The sequence below is a fragment of the Oncorhynchus kisutch genome, linkage group LG14 (assembly GCF_002021735.2).
Source record: "Oncorhynchus kisutch isolate 150728-3 linkage group LG14, Okis_V2, whole genome shotgun sequence".
NCBI lineage: Eukaryota > Metazoa > Chordata > Actinopteri > Salmoniformes > Salmonidae > Oncorhynchus > Oncorhynchus kisutch.
The window spans coordinates 87,132,273-87,144,987 of NC_034187.2; the positions used below are offsets into that span (position 1 = coordinate 87,132,273).

The 12,715-nt window shown below is 44.0% G+C and overlaps 1 protein-coding gene across 1 annotated transcript; it reads right to left on the reverse strand.

Moving 5' to 3' along the window:
- Positions 1-1,739: 1,739 nt before the first annotated feature.
- On the reverse strand, positions 1,740-4,268 carry LOC116353494 (prothoracicostatic peptide-like). Its single transcript, XM_031789284.1, has one exon. It carries the CDS (start codon positions 2,631-2,633, stop codon positions 1,740-1,742), a length of 894 nt encoding a protein of 297 aa, XP_031645144.1. The 5' UTR covers positions 2,634-4,268.
- Between the last annotated feature and the right edge of the window lie 8,447 nt (positions 4,269-12,715).

Consider the following 12,715-nt stretch of genomic DNA (forward strand, 5'->3'; position numbering starts at 1 on the left):
GAGAGGAGGAGAGAAGGAGAGGAGAGGAGGAGAGAAGGAGAGAAGGAGAGGAGGAGAGAAGGATAGGAGAGGAAGAGAGAAGGAGAGGAGGAGAGAAGGAGAGGAGAGAAGAAGGATAGGAGAGGAGGAGAGAAGGATAGGAGAGGAGGAGAGAAGGAGAGGAGAGAAGGAGAGGAGGAGAGAAGGAGAGGAGAGGAGGACAAAAGGAGAGGAGAGGAGGCGATAGAAGGTGGAGAGAAGAGGAGAGAAGGATAGGAGAGGAGGAGAGAAGGATAGGAGAGGAGGAGAGAAGGATAGGAGAGGAGGAGAGAAGGATAGGAGAGCAGGAGAGAAGGAGAGGAGAGGAGGAGAGGAGGAGAGAAAGAGAGGAGAGAAGGAGAGGAGGACAAAAGGAGAGGAGGATATAGAAGGTGGAGAGAGAAGGATAGGAGAAGAGGAGAGAAGGATAGGAGAGGAGGAGAGAAGGATAGGAGAGGAGGAGAGAAGGATAGGACCCTAACCCTAACCATTCACTGACCATTCACTAACCATTCACTAACATTCACTAACCATTCACTAACCAGTCACTAACCATTCACTAACCAGTCACTAACCAGTCACTGACCATTCACTAACCATTCACTAACCAGTCACTAACCATTCACTAACCAGTCACTAACCAATCACTGCATGCCGAGCAACTGGAGAGAGTTTAGAACCCTGTGGTGTTCTGTGGGTTTGAGTCAAACCTTTATTTCCCACAAGAGACACAGCAACCAGTCTGTTTTCCTCTCTGTTGATGAGCTGTGTGTTCATCATTATCTCTCTCGCTGTGTGTGTGAGTGTGTGTTATCCAGAGATCAGCTACTTGGGTGTGTTGTATTGTGAGCAGAAACCTACATGAAGGTGTTTTTTATTCAGCCAAAGATAGAATATGATCCACATTCAGAGTTTCTGGGAAAATAGTGAAGTAATGTAATAATGGCGTATTGAAGGCTAGATCACGATTCATCATTTTAGACCTGCAAGGTTTCTCTTTTTTTTTTGTCTCAGCTGTGCTGCTGGTTTCGCAAAATATATTTTTTAAATGAAACATGTAGAGAGGGAGAGGGAGAGGGAGAGGGAGAGGGAGAGGGAGAGGGAGAGGGAGAGGGAGAGGGAGAGGAAGAGGGAGAGGAAGAGGGAGAGAAAGAGGGAGAGGGAGAGAAAGAGGGAGAGGGAGAGGGAGAGAGAGAGAGAGAGAGAGAGGGAGAGGAGAGAGAGAGAGAGAGAGGGAGGGAGAGAGAGAGAGGGAGAGGGAGAGAGTGCACTAGTTTAGACCAGGGCCCTGATCCCTATCTGGTGCATAGAGCTATGATCTCTGGGCCCTTCAATACTATGATACAGACATAGAGCTATGATCTCTGGGCACTTCAATACTATGATACAGACATAGAGCTATGATCTCTGGGCCCTGAAAGACTTCCTCCTCAATTAACCTTTACAATGGCACAGCCTTTCCACCAACACCCCATTTTAGGCTAATTCCCCTGGAGCGAAGGCATTCACTTTGAATTTTCTGAGAGAAATAGGTGTTATTTAACACCTGTAGATGCTGTCTTTTAATGGTGTTCAAGACTAAATGAGTAACGCAAGAGGTCAACGATCACATGTTATAGTTTGGATATAATCTCCTCTTCAATCTCAAAGTGTTACTCAACGGCAACATTGATCAAAGTTGATCCAGATTTAAATGATGTTTGGTCCTTCAGGTCTACTTTCTAAATATCAATGATACTACTGTGCTCCTCCCATATCAACATGTCCTGTAGTTTACTGAGCTCCTCCCATATCAACATGTCCTGTAGTTTACTGAGCTCCTCCCATATGTCCTGTAGTTTACTGGGCTCCTCCCATATCAACATGTCCTGTAGTTTACTGAGCTCCTCCCATATCAACATGTCCTGTAGTTGACTGTGCTCCTTCCATATCAACATGTCCTGTAGTTTACTGAGCTCCTCCCATATCAACAGGTCCTGTAGTTTACTGAGCTCCTCCCATATCAACATGTCCTGTAGTTTACTGTGCTCCTCCCATATGTCCTGTAGTTGACTGTGCTCCTCCCATATCAACATGTCCTGTAGTTGACTGTGCTCCTCCCATATCAACATGTCCTGTAGTTTACTGAGCTCCTCCCATATCAACATGTCCTGTAGTTTACTGTGCTCCTCCCATATCAACATGTCCTGTAGTTTACTGAGCTCCTCCCATATCAACATGTCCTGTAGTTTACTGAGCTCCTCCCATATCAACATGTCCTGTAGTTTACTGAGCTCCTCCCATATCAACATGTCCTGTAGTTTACTGAGCTCCTCCCATATCAACATGTCCTGTAGTTTACTGAGCTCCTCCCATATCAACATGTCCTGTAGTTTACTGAGCTCCTCCCATATCAACATGTCCTGTAGTTTACTGTGCTCCTCCCATATCAACATGTCCTGTAGTTTACTGAGCTCCTCCCATATCAACATGTCCTGTATTTTACTGAGCTCCTCCCATATCAACATGTCCTGTAGTTTACTGAGCTCCTCCCATATCAACATGTCCTGTAGTTTACTGAGCTCCTCCCATATCAACATGTCCTGTAGTTTACTGAGCTTCTCCCATATCAACATGTTGGAGGATGCAGAGGGGAGAGACTCTGATGAGTGATAATGATTATGCTGCAAACCAAGCAATTTATTATAATACCATTTTCGAGAGCTTGGAGCGGTTTTGAATATTAATTCTGTCTTTTTGTTTTATCTATAGCTCACATTGAATTCCCCACCCTCCCAAATGGTTTCTTTAGAATACATTATATAATTGTTTTATTGCAAGAAGAGAATGTCCCCTTTTTTTATTTGAAATAAGTCAATATATTAATGTATAAACATTACGTTATGTTATTATTATACATATGGACATGACTTATAAGAGAGGCAGATGATTTCCCTGTAAGCAACGTTGTTTCCCCCTGTAACAGATCCTGTAGGGGCTGATGTCAACATAGTTGGTTTCTTTTTATATTTCTATATTGTATGTCTATCAGTTTGCCTTTTCATAGACCTTATGAAACACACAGCAGTAGAGAGCAGGAGCACCTACCAGGAGAGTCCTCGAAGCCTCAGCAACAACTAGTAGAGACAGGACCGACCCTAGTCTTTTGGGGGGCCCCAACACCTCGCAGGCAAAACATGTTAGTGGTTCCCCTCTTGGTCGGGGCCCCCCTACCTGCCTCGGTGGCCCTAAGCATCTGCTTATGTCTCTTACTGGACGGGCATTGAGCACCAAACAGACCAGACATGCAGGACAGAGGGTTTTGCTGGTGACCGAAGGGTTTTTGGGGAAAAGGAATGAGTGTACAAAACATGGACTGAAACAGAAACTGTCAACAGAAAAAGTGGAACAACCTTTAAGAAAAGAGTATAAAGTTAAGAACAAACAACTTTTTTTGTACAGAGATATATTTTTATGGAAATACATTTGTAATATAAAAAGACGAGAAATGGATTGACATATCTGTATATGTTATTATAATTTGTTTCAATATTGTAGTATAAATGCTAGTGGGAATATAAAAAAATCGATCTATATATATACAAAGAGGAAAATAGAAACAAAGATTTTTTTTTTTTGTAAAATGTAAAAAATATTGTACATACAAGTTTCCATACATTCTATCCACATGAGACCCACCATGGCTTGTCTGCTAAACTTTTTCCTGTCTATATACGAATCATTGCTTTCATTCTACTTTCTTGAACAGGAAACTTATTTTGAAGTTTTTTTGGAATAAAAAATAAATAAAAAAATCTATTGTTCATTTACGTTGTGTAATATTGCACCGTGAAGATACCCAATGATCACCGCATTTTATGATTAGTGATTGAGTTGTAGACTAGGAAAATGTACGCATGGAGCCAACTTCCACAACATTTACTATGATTGCGATCTCTGCAAACTTCCAGAACATTGCCTTTAAAAAAAAGGCACATTGTCGACAGTGAAATGTGTTTGTCTACAACGCGCATTTCATTGGATCCCTGTCGTCCATCTGACTGAACACAGCAGTCCATTGATGTTCATTTGGGAATACTGTATTGCAGAATGAAGACACAAAGTATCATAGAAGGTTATGACATTATGATTTATGTTGCTTATTGAATACAGAAGAACAATAAAGTGGTAAAATATATATTGTTGTGAGGTAACATTTGTTCACGTCTGTATATGGTATTGCAGTATGAAGATGTAAATAAACTGGTTGGAATTTTTATTCAATGCAGCAGTAACATGCAGCAGTAAACTTCTTGTATTATTCAATCGTGAGGAACCCGGCCTCTTCAACTAGAGGAACCCGGCCTCTTCAACTAGAGGAACCCGGCCTCTTCAACTAGAGGAACCCGGCCTCTTCAACTAGAGGAACCCGGCCTCTTCAACCAGAGGAACCCGGCCTCTTCAACTAGAGGAACCCGGCCTCTTCAACTAGAGGAACCCGGCCTCTTCAACTAGAGGAACCCGGCCTCTTCAACTAGAGGAACCCGGCCTCTTCAACTAGAGGAACCCGGCCTCTTCAACTAGAGGAACCCGGCCTCTTCAACTAGAGGAACCCGGCCTCTTCAACCAGAGGAACCCGGCCTCTTCAACTAGAGGAACCCGGCCTCTTCAACTAGAGGAACCCGGCCTCTTCAACCAGAGGAACCCGGCCTCTTCAACTAGAGGAACCCGGCCTCTTCAACTAGAGGAACCCGGCCTCTTCAACTAGAGGAACCCGGCCTCTTCAACCAGAGGAACCCGGCCTCTTCAACTAGAGGAACCCGGCCTCTTCAACTAGAGGAACCCGGCCTCTTCAACTAGAGGAACCCGGCCTCTTCAACTAGAGGAACCCGGCCTCTTCAACTAGAGGAACCCGGCCTCTTCAACTAGAGGAACCTGGCCTCTTCAACTAGAGGAACCCGGCCTCTTCAACCAGAGGAACCCGGCCTCTTCAACTAGAGGAACCCGGCCTCTTCAACTAGAGGAACCCGGCCTCTTCAACTAGAGGAACCCGGCCTCTTCAACTAGAGGAACCCGGCCTCTTCAACCAGACGAAACTGGCCTCTTCAACCAGAGGAACCCGGCCTCTTCAACCAGAGGAACCCGGCCTTTTCAACCAGAGGAACCCGGCCTCTTCAACCAGACGAAACTGGCCTCTTCAACCAGAGGAACCCGGCCTCTTCAACCAGAGGAACCCGGCCTCTTCCACCACTGATCATAGGTTTCATCCCAAACATAACCCTGTTCCCTATATAGTGCACTACTTTAGACCAGAGCCCAATGGACCCTGTTCCCTATATAGTGCACTACTTTAGACCAGAGCCCAATGGACCCTGTTCCCTATATAGTGCACTACTTTAGACCAGAGCCCAATGGACCCTGTTCCCTATATCGTGCCCTACTTTAGACCAGAGCCCAATGGACCCTATTCCATATATAGTGCCCTACTTTAGACCAGAGCCCTATGGAACCCTATTCCCTGTATAGTGCACTACTTTAGACCAAAGTCCAATGGACCCTATTCCCTATATAGTGCCCTACTTTAGACCAAAGTCCAATGGACCCTGTTCCCTATATAGTGCACTACTTTTCCCTGCACTAAGTAGGAAGTAGGGTACCTCACAGAGAGGTACTGTTGGTGTGTAGAGGTAACATAGAGGTAGTGTTGGTGTGTAGAGGTAACATAGAGGTAGTGTTGGTGTGTAGAGGTAACATAGAGGTACTGTTGGTGTGTAGAGGTCACAGAGAGGTACTGTTGGTGTGCAGAGGTAACAGAGAGGTAATGTTGGTGTGTAGAGGTAACATAGAGGTACTGTTGGTGTGTAGAGGTCGCAGAGAGGTACTGTTGGCGTGTAGAGGTCACAGAGAGGTACTGCTGGTGTGTAGTGGTCACAGAGAGGTACTGTTGGTGTGTAGAGGTCACAGAGAGGTACTGTTAGTGTGTAGAAGTAACAGAGAGGTCTGTTGGTGTGTAGAGGTTACAGAGAGGTACTGTTGGTGTAGAGATCACAGAGAGGTACTGTTGGTGTGTAGAGGTCACAGAGAGGTACTGCTGGGCTGTAGAGGTCATAGAGAGGTACTGTTGGTGTGTAGAAGTAACAGAGAGGTCTGTTGGTGTAGAGGTCACAGAGAGGTACTGTTGGTGTGTAGAGTTCACAGAGATGTACTGTTGGTGTGTATAGGTCACAGAGAGGTACTGTTGGTGTGTAGAGGTAACAGAGAGGTACTGTTGGTGTGTAGAGGTAACAGAGAGGTACTGTTGGTGTGTAGAGGTCACAGAGAGGTGATGCTGGGCTGTAGAGGTCGCAGAGAAGTACTGTTGGTGTGTAGCGGCCACAGAGAGGTACTGTTGGTGTGTAGAGGTAACAGAGAGCTACTTCTGGTGTGTAGAGGTCTCAGAGAGGTACTGTTGGTGTGTAGAGGTCACAGGGAGGTACTGTTGGTGTGTAGAGGTAACAGAGAGATACTGCTGGTGTGTAGAGGTCACAGAGAGGTACTGTTGGTGTGTAGAGGTAACATAGAGGTAGTGTTGGTGTGTAGAGGTCACAGAGAGGTACTGTTGGTGTGTAGAGGTAACATAGAGGTAGTGTTGGTGTGTAGAGGTAACAGAGAGGTACTGTTGGTGTGTAGAGGTAACATAGAGGTACTGTTGGTGTGTAGAGGTCACAGAGAGGTACTGTTGGTGTGTAGAGGTAACATAGAGGTACTGTTGGTGTGTAGAGGTCACAGAGAGGTACTGTTGGTGTGTAGAGGTAACATAGAGGTACTGCTGGTGTGTAGAGGTAACAGAGAGGTAATGTTGGTGTGTAGAGGTAACATAGAGGTACTGTTGGTGTGTAGAGGTCGCAGAGAGGTACTGTTGGCGTGTAGAGGTCACAGAGAGGTACTGCTGGTGTGTAGAGGTCACAGAGAGGTACTGTTGGTGTGTAGAGGTCACAGAGAGGTACTGTTGGTGTGTAGAAGTAACAGAGAGGTCTGTTGGTGTGTAGAGGTAACAGAGAGGTACTGTTGGTGTGTAGAGGTCACAGAGAGGTACTGTTGGTGTGTAGAGGTAACATAGAGGTAGTGTTGGTGTGTAGAGGTAACAGAGAGGTACTGTTGGTGTGTAGAGGTAACATAGAGGTACTGTTGGTGTGTAGAGGTCACAGAGAGGTACTGTTGGTGTGTAGAGGTAACGTAGAGGTACTGTTGGTGTGTAGAGGTCACAGAGAGGTACTGTTGGTGTGTAGAGGTAACATAGAGGTACTGCTGGTGTGTAGAGGTAACAGAGAGGTAATGTTGGTGTGTAGAGGTAACAGAGAGGTCTGTTGGTGTGTAGAGGTCACAGGGAGGTACTTCGGGTTTGTAGAGGTAACAGAGAGGTACTGTTGGTGTAGAGATCACAGAGAGGAACTGTTGGTGTGTAGAGGTCACAGGGAGGTACCTCGGGTTTGTAGAGGTAACAGAGAGGTACTGTTGGTGTGTAGAGGTCACAGAGAGGTACTGCTGGTGTGTAGAGGTCACAGAGAGGTACTGTTGGTGTGTAGAGGTCACAGAGAGGTACTGTTGGTGTGTAGAAGTAACAGAGAGGTCTGTTGGTGTGTAGAGGTAACAGAGAGGTACTGTTGGTGTGTAGAGGTCACAGAGAAGTACTGTTGGTGTGTAGAGGTAACATAGAGGTAGTGTTGGTGTGTAGAGGTAACAGAGAGGTACTGTTGGTGTGTAGAGGTAACATAGAGGTACTGTTGGTGTGTAGAGGTCACAGAGAGGTACTGTTGGTGTGTAGAGGTAACGTAGAGGTACTGTTGGTGTGTAGAGGTCACAGAGAGGTACTGTTGGTGTGTAGAGGTAACATAGAGGTACTGCTGGTGTGTAGAGGTAACAGAGAGGTAATGTTGGTGTGTAGAGGTAACATAGAGGTACTGTTGGTGTGTAGAGGTCGCAGAGAGGTACTGTTGGCATGTAGAGGTCACAGAGAGGTACTGTTGATGTGTAGAGGTCACAGAGAGGTACTGTTGGTGTGTAGAAGTAACAGAGAGGTCTGTTGGTGTGTAGAGGTAACAGAGAGGTCTGTTGGTGTGTAGAGGTCACAGGGAGGTACTTCGGGTTTGTAGAGGTAACAGAGAGGTACTGTTGGTGTAGAGATCACAGAGAGGAACTGTTGGTGTGTAGAGGTCACAGGGAGGTACCTCGGGTTTGTAGAGGTAACAGAGAGGTACTGTTGGTGTGTAGAGATCACAGAGAGATACTGCTGGTGTGTAGAGGTAACAGCGAGGTACTGTTGGTGTGTAGAGATTGCAGAGAGGTACTGCTGGTGTGTAGAGATCACAGAGAGGTACTTCTGGGCTGTAGAGGTCACAGAGAGGTACTGTTGGTGTGTAGAGGTCACAGAGAGGTACTGCTGGGCTGTAGAGGTAACAGAGAGGTACTGTTGGTGTAGAGATCACAGAGAGGTACTGTTGGTGTTTAGAGGTCACAGGGAGGTACTGCTTGGCTGTAGAGGTCACAGAGAGGTACTGTTGGTGTGTAGAGGTCACAGAGAGGTACTGTTGGTGTGTAGAGGTCACAGAGAGGTACTGTTGGTGTAGAGATCACAGAGAGGTACTGTTGGTGTGTAGAGGTCACAGGGAGGTACTTCGGGTTTGTAGAGGTAACAGAGAGGTACTGTTGGTGTGTAGAGATCACAGAGAGGTACTGCTGGTGTGTAGAGGTCACAGAGAGGTACTGTTGGTGTGTAGAGATCGCAGAGAGGTACTGCTGGTGTGTAGAGGTCACAGAGAGGTACTGTTGGTGTGTAGAGGTCACAGAGAGGTACTGTTGGTGTGTAGAGGTCACAGAGGTACTGTTGGTGTGTAGAGGTCACAGAGAGGTACTGCTGGGCTGTAGAGGTCACAGAGAGATACTGCTGGGCTGTAGAGGTAACAGAGAGGTACTGTTTGTGTGTAGAGGTCACAGAGAGGTACTGTTGTTGTGTAGAGGTCACAGAGAGGTACTGTTGGTGTGTAGAGATCACAGAGAGGTACTGCTGGGCTGTAGAGGTCACAGAGAGGTACTGTTGGTGTGTAGAGATCACAGAGAGGTACTGCTTGCTGGCTGTGTTCAGTGTATCTATTTACACAGTTTGAAATGTTATTTTTTTGTTCTTGGTGGAGATTTGGCTGAATGAAGATGATGGAGTTATGGCCTGACTGAAGATGATGGAGTTATGGCCTGACTGAAGATGATGGAGTTATGGCCTGACTGAAGATGATGGAGTTATGGCCTGACTGAAGATGATGGAGTTATGGCCTGACTGAAGATGATGGAGTTATGGCCTGACTGAAGATGATGGAGTTATGGCCTGACTGAAGATGATGGAGTTATGGCCTGACTGAAGATGATGGAGTTATGGCCTGACTGAAGATGATGGAGTTATGGCCTGACTGAAGATGGACCTTTGCTTCTTGATGGAGTTATGGGGCTGGACCAACTCAAGGTGTCATAAAATAAGTGACAGGGTATCTCGAGCTAGGGTATCTCTAGCTAGGGTATCTCTAGCTAGGTTTAAAATTCTCTAGCTAGGTTTAATATTCTCTAGCTAGGTTTAATATTCTCTAGCTAGGTTTAATATTCTTTACCTATAATAAATTTTTTATCGTTAAAACAGACAAAAATACATTAAATTAAATAATAATTTATTATACATGATAACCACATGTATACAATATATCTAAGAAAGAACAATGTTATTGTGAACTGGTTACTCAATCCACTTAAGTTAGAGACATTCCATTCTACCACCAGCTGCCCCAACACAACAACAGCACAACAATATACAATAAATAGTGTGTGTGTGTGTGTGTGTGTGTGTGTGTGTGTGTGTGTGTGTGTGTGTGTGTGTGTGTGTGTGTGTGTGTGTGTGTGTGTGTGTGTGTGTGTGTGTGTGTGCGCGTGTGGCGTGTGTGTTTGTGACTGAAGAAGGGTCTCCTTTACCTTTTTGAGTGCCACCACTTGCTAACAGCCTAAAATGTTATTTCTGGGACACCAGCCACAGTGGGACAGGTGCATTGGAAAAATCTACCATTCACTCTGATTTGTTTTTGTTTTACTAAAATGTCACCAAAAAAACAGATTCATTCTTTCTAACATTTTCTAAAACAATATATGTTTTACTAGTAAGAAGTAATGTGGTATATTGTTTAATAAAAAATAAAAACACTTGTGACCTGAGCCTTTAACGCAAATATGACATCGGAGACAAAAAACTGTCACCTGCCCCTTTATGGGTGGGAGGTTACCATGGTAATGCAATTGGAGTCATGATACTGAGAGTCTGACTAGTCTCTTCCCTAGCAGTGTAAAATGCAAACATCTGAAAAACAACCTAGCTTGTGAACAAAACAACCTAGCTTGTGAACAAAACAACCTAGCTTGTGAACAAAACAACCTAGCTTGTGAACAAAACAACCTAGCTTGTGAACAAAACAACCTAAATAGCCAAGAACAATTTTCTCACTTCATTAGAATTCCGTTTCGAGTCAATTAAACAAACTTTTTATGCCTGTGTGCAGCGCTTCTAAAAATAAATCTGTCTCTCATGCCCCAGTCAGGTAATGTTGCAGCACGAGGCAGAAATACATTTTACAGATTCAGGTCAGAGAGATACAAGCATATTCTCTAGAATACCATAGTTGCCACACATAGCCTACTGACAACGCAAATGCCAAAGCATCTCCCGGCACAGGGAACCTCAGCTACGAGCCGACCGGCCTTAGACAGGCTGGGAGAGAGTCAAATGTACATTCTAATAGGCCTATTTGCCCGACATTGGAGCAATATTCTAATATTATATATTTTCATATCCTAAATAATGGCATATGCGATGCCTAGCCAGCCATATCATTGCTTGAAACCTGGATGTTTTACATCTATTTTTATCCAGAACGCTTCAGCCCACCTGGTTTTCAACCTTCTCACGTTCTCTCGTGTCAAATCAAATGTTATTGGTCACATACGTGTTTAGCAGATGTTATTGCAGGTGTAGCTCCTCCACACACTCCGCTGGCTTCCAATCAGAGCTCACATCCACTACAAGACCACAGTGTTTACCTACGGAGGAACAGCCCCTCCCTAACTTCAGGCTATGATCAAACCCTAAACCATCTATTGGCCCTCCCACTCCCAATGGAGGAACCGTTTTCCCCGTGAAGCAAAGACCGCAGAGTCCCTGACCATCTCCCGAAAACATCTGCTGATCGCTACTTTATTGGGGTAAAATGTACGTTACTATGACTGTAATATGTGGTTGTAGTAGTGCAACAGGAAGTAGCAACAGCGTGGATTTTAGATCATTCGAACGCATTCGCCAAAAGTGTGTATGTCAGTGCTGTAGGTAACTTGACTTTGCAAACAATTTGCAAATGTCCAACATGTTATATTCTAATTTTAAAAAAAGAAGTGACTTAGTCAGTCTTAGCCGTCTTACTCATTCAGCAAATTGAAGAATAACTCATTGTTTGTGACTAGGAAACTTAAGAGAAGCATACTAACTTCAGCACACAAGGTGTAGGAGGACGCCCTACTACTAAGGGTGAAGTTGAGTTTGTGCAACGTAAAACAGTCACACTGAAGTGAAGAGCAGAAAAATTGAAGGAATTAATCTTATCATGCTCTAGTCAGGTGTGATTGTAGATCCTTCAATAAAAGTTGCGAGAGACTCCCCATAGTATGTTGTACCGAAGTTGACTGACTGAAGGCCTGTTTTTAATCCTAATGTGGACTTTCAGATTCAGAACATTAAACTGCCTGTTTTTAAATCCTAACGAGGACTTTCAGATTCAGAACATTAAACTGCCTGTTTTTAATCCTAACGAGGACTTTCAGATTCAGAACATTAAACTGCCTGTTTTTAATCCTAACGAGGACTTTCAGATTCAGAACATTAAACTGCCTGTTTTTAATCCTAACGAGGACTTTCAGATTCAGAACATTAAACTGCCTGTTTTTAATCCTAACGAGGACTTTCAGATTCAGAACATTAAACTGCCTGTTTTTAATCCTAACGAGGACTTTCAGATTCAGAACATTAAACTGCCTGTTTTTAATCCTAACGAGGACTTTCAGATTCAGAACATTAAACTGCCTGTTTTTAATCCTAACGAGGACTTTCAGATTCAGAACATTAAACTGCCTGTTTTAAATCCTAACGAGGACTTTCAGATTCAGAACATTAAACTGCCTGTTTTTTAATCCTAACGAGGACTTTCAGATTCAGAACATTAAACTGCCTGTTTTAAATCCTAACGAGGACTTTCAGATTCAGAACATTAAACTGCCTGTTTTTAATCCTAACGAGGACTTTCAGATTCAGAACATTAAACTGCCTGTTTTTAATCCTAACAAGGACTTTCAGTTCAGAATATTAAACTGCCTGTTTTTAATCCTAACATTAAATAATTTAATCATTTAAAACATTTAATCCTAACATTAAACTGCCTGTTTTTAATCCTAACATTAAATCATTTAATCATTTAAAACATTTCATCCTAACATTAAACTGCCTGTTTTTAATCCTAACATTCCATTACCTGTGCACCTAATCATGCTAATAGTAGACTACATTAACACAACAGCTTGTCTCATTTATATTGTCACTGAGCTGTTACGAGTTAAGACAAGCTCCAATGTAATGTGCTGAACAGACTAACAGACACCGTCGGAC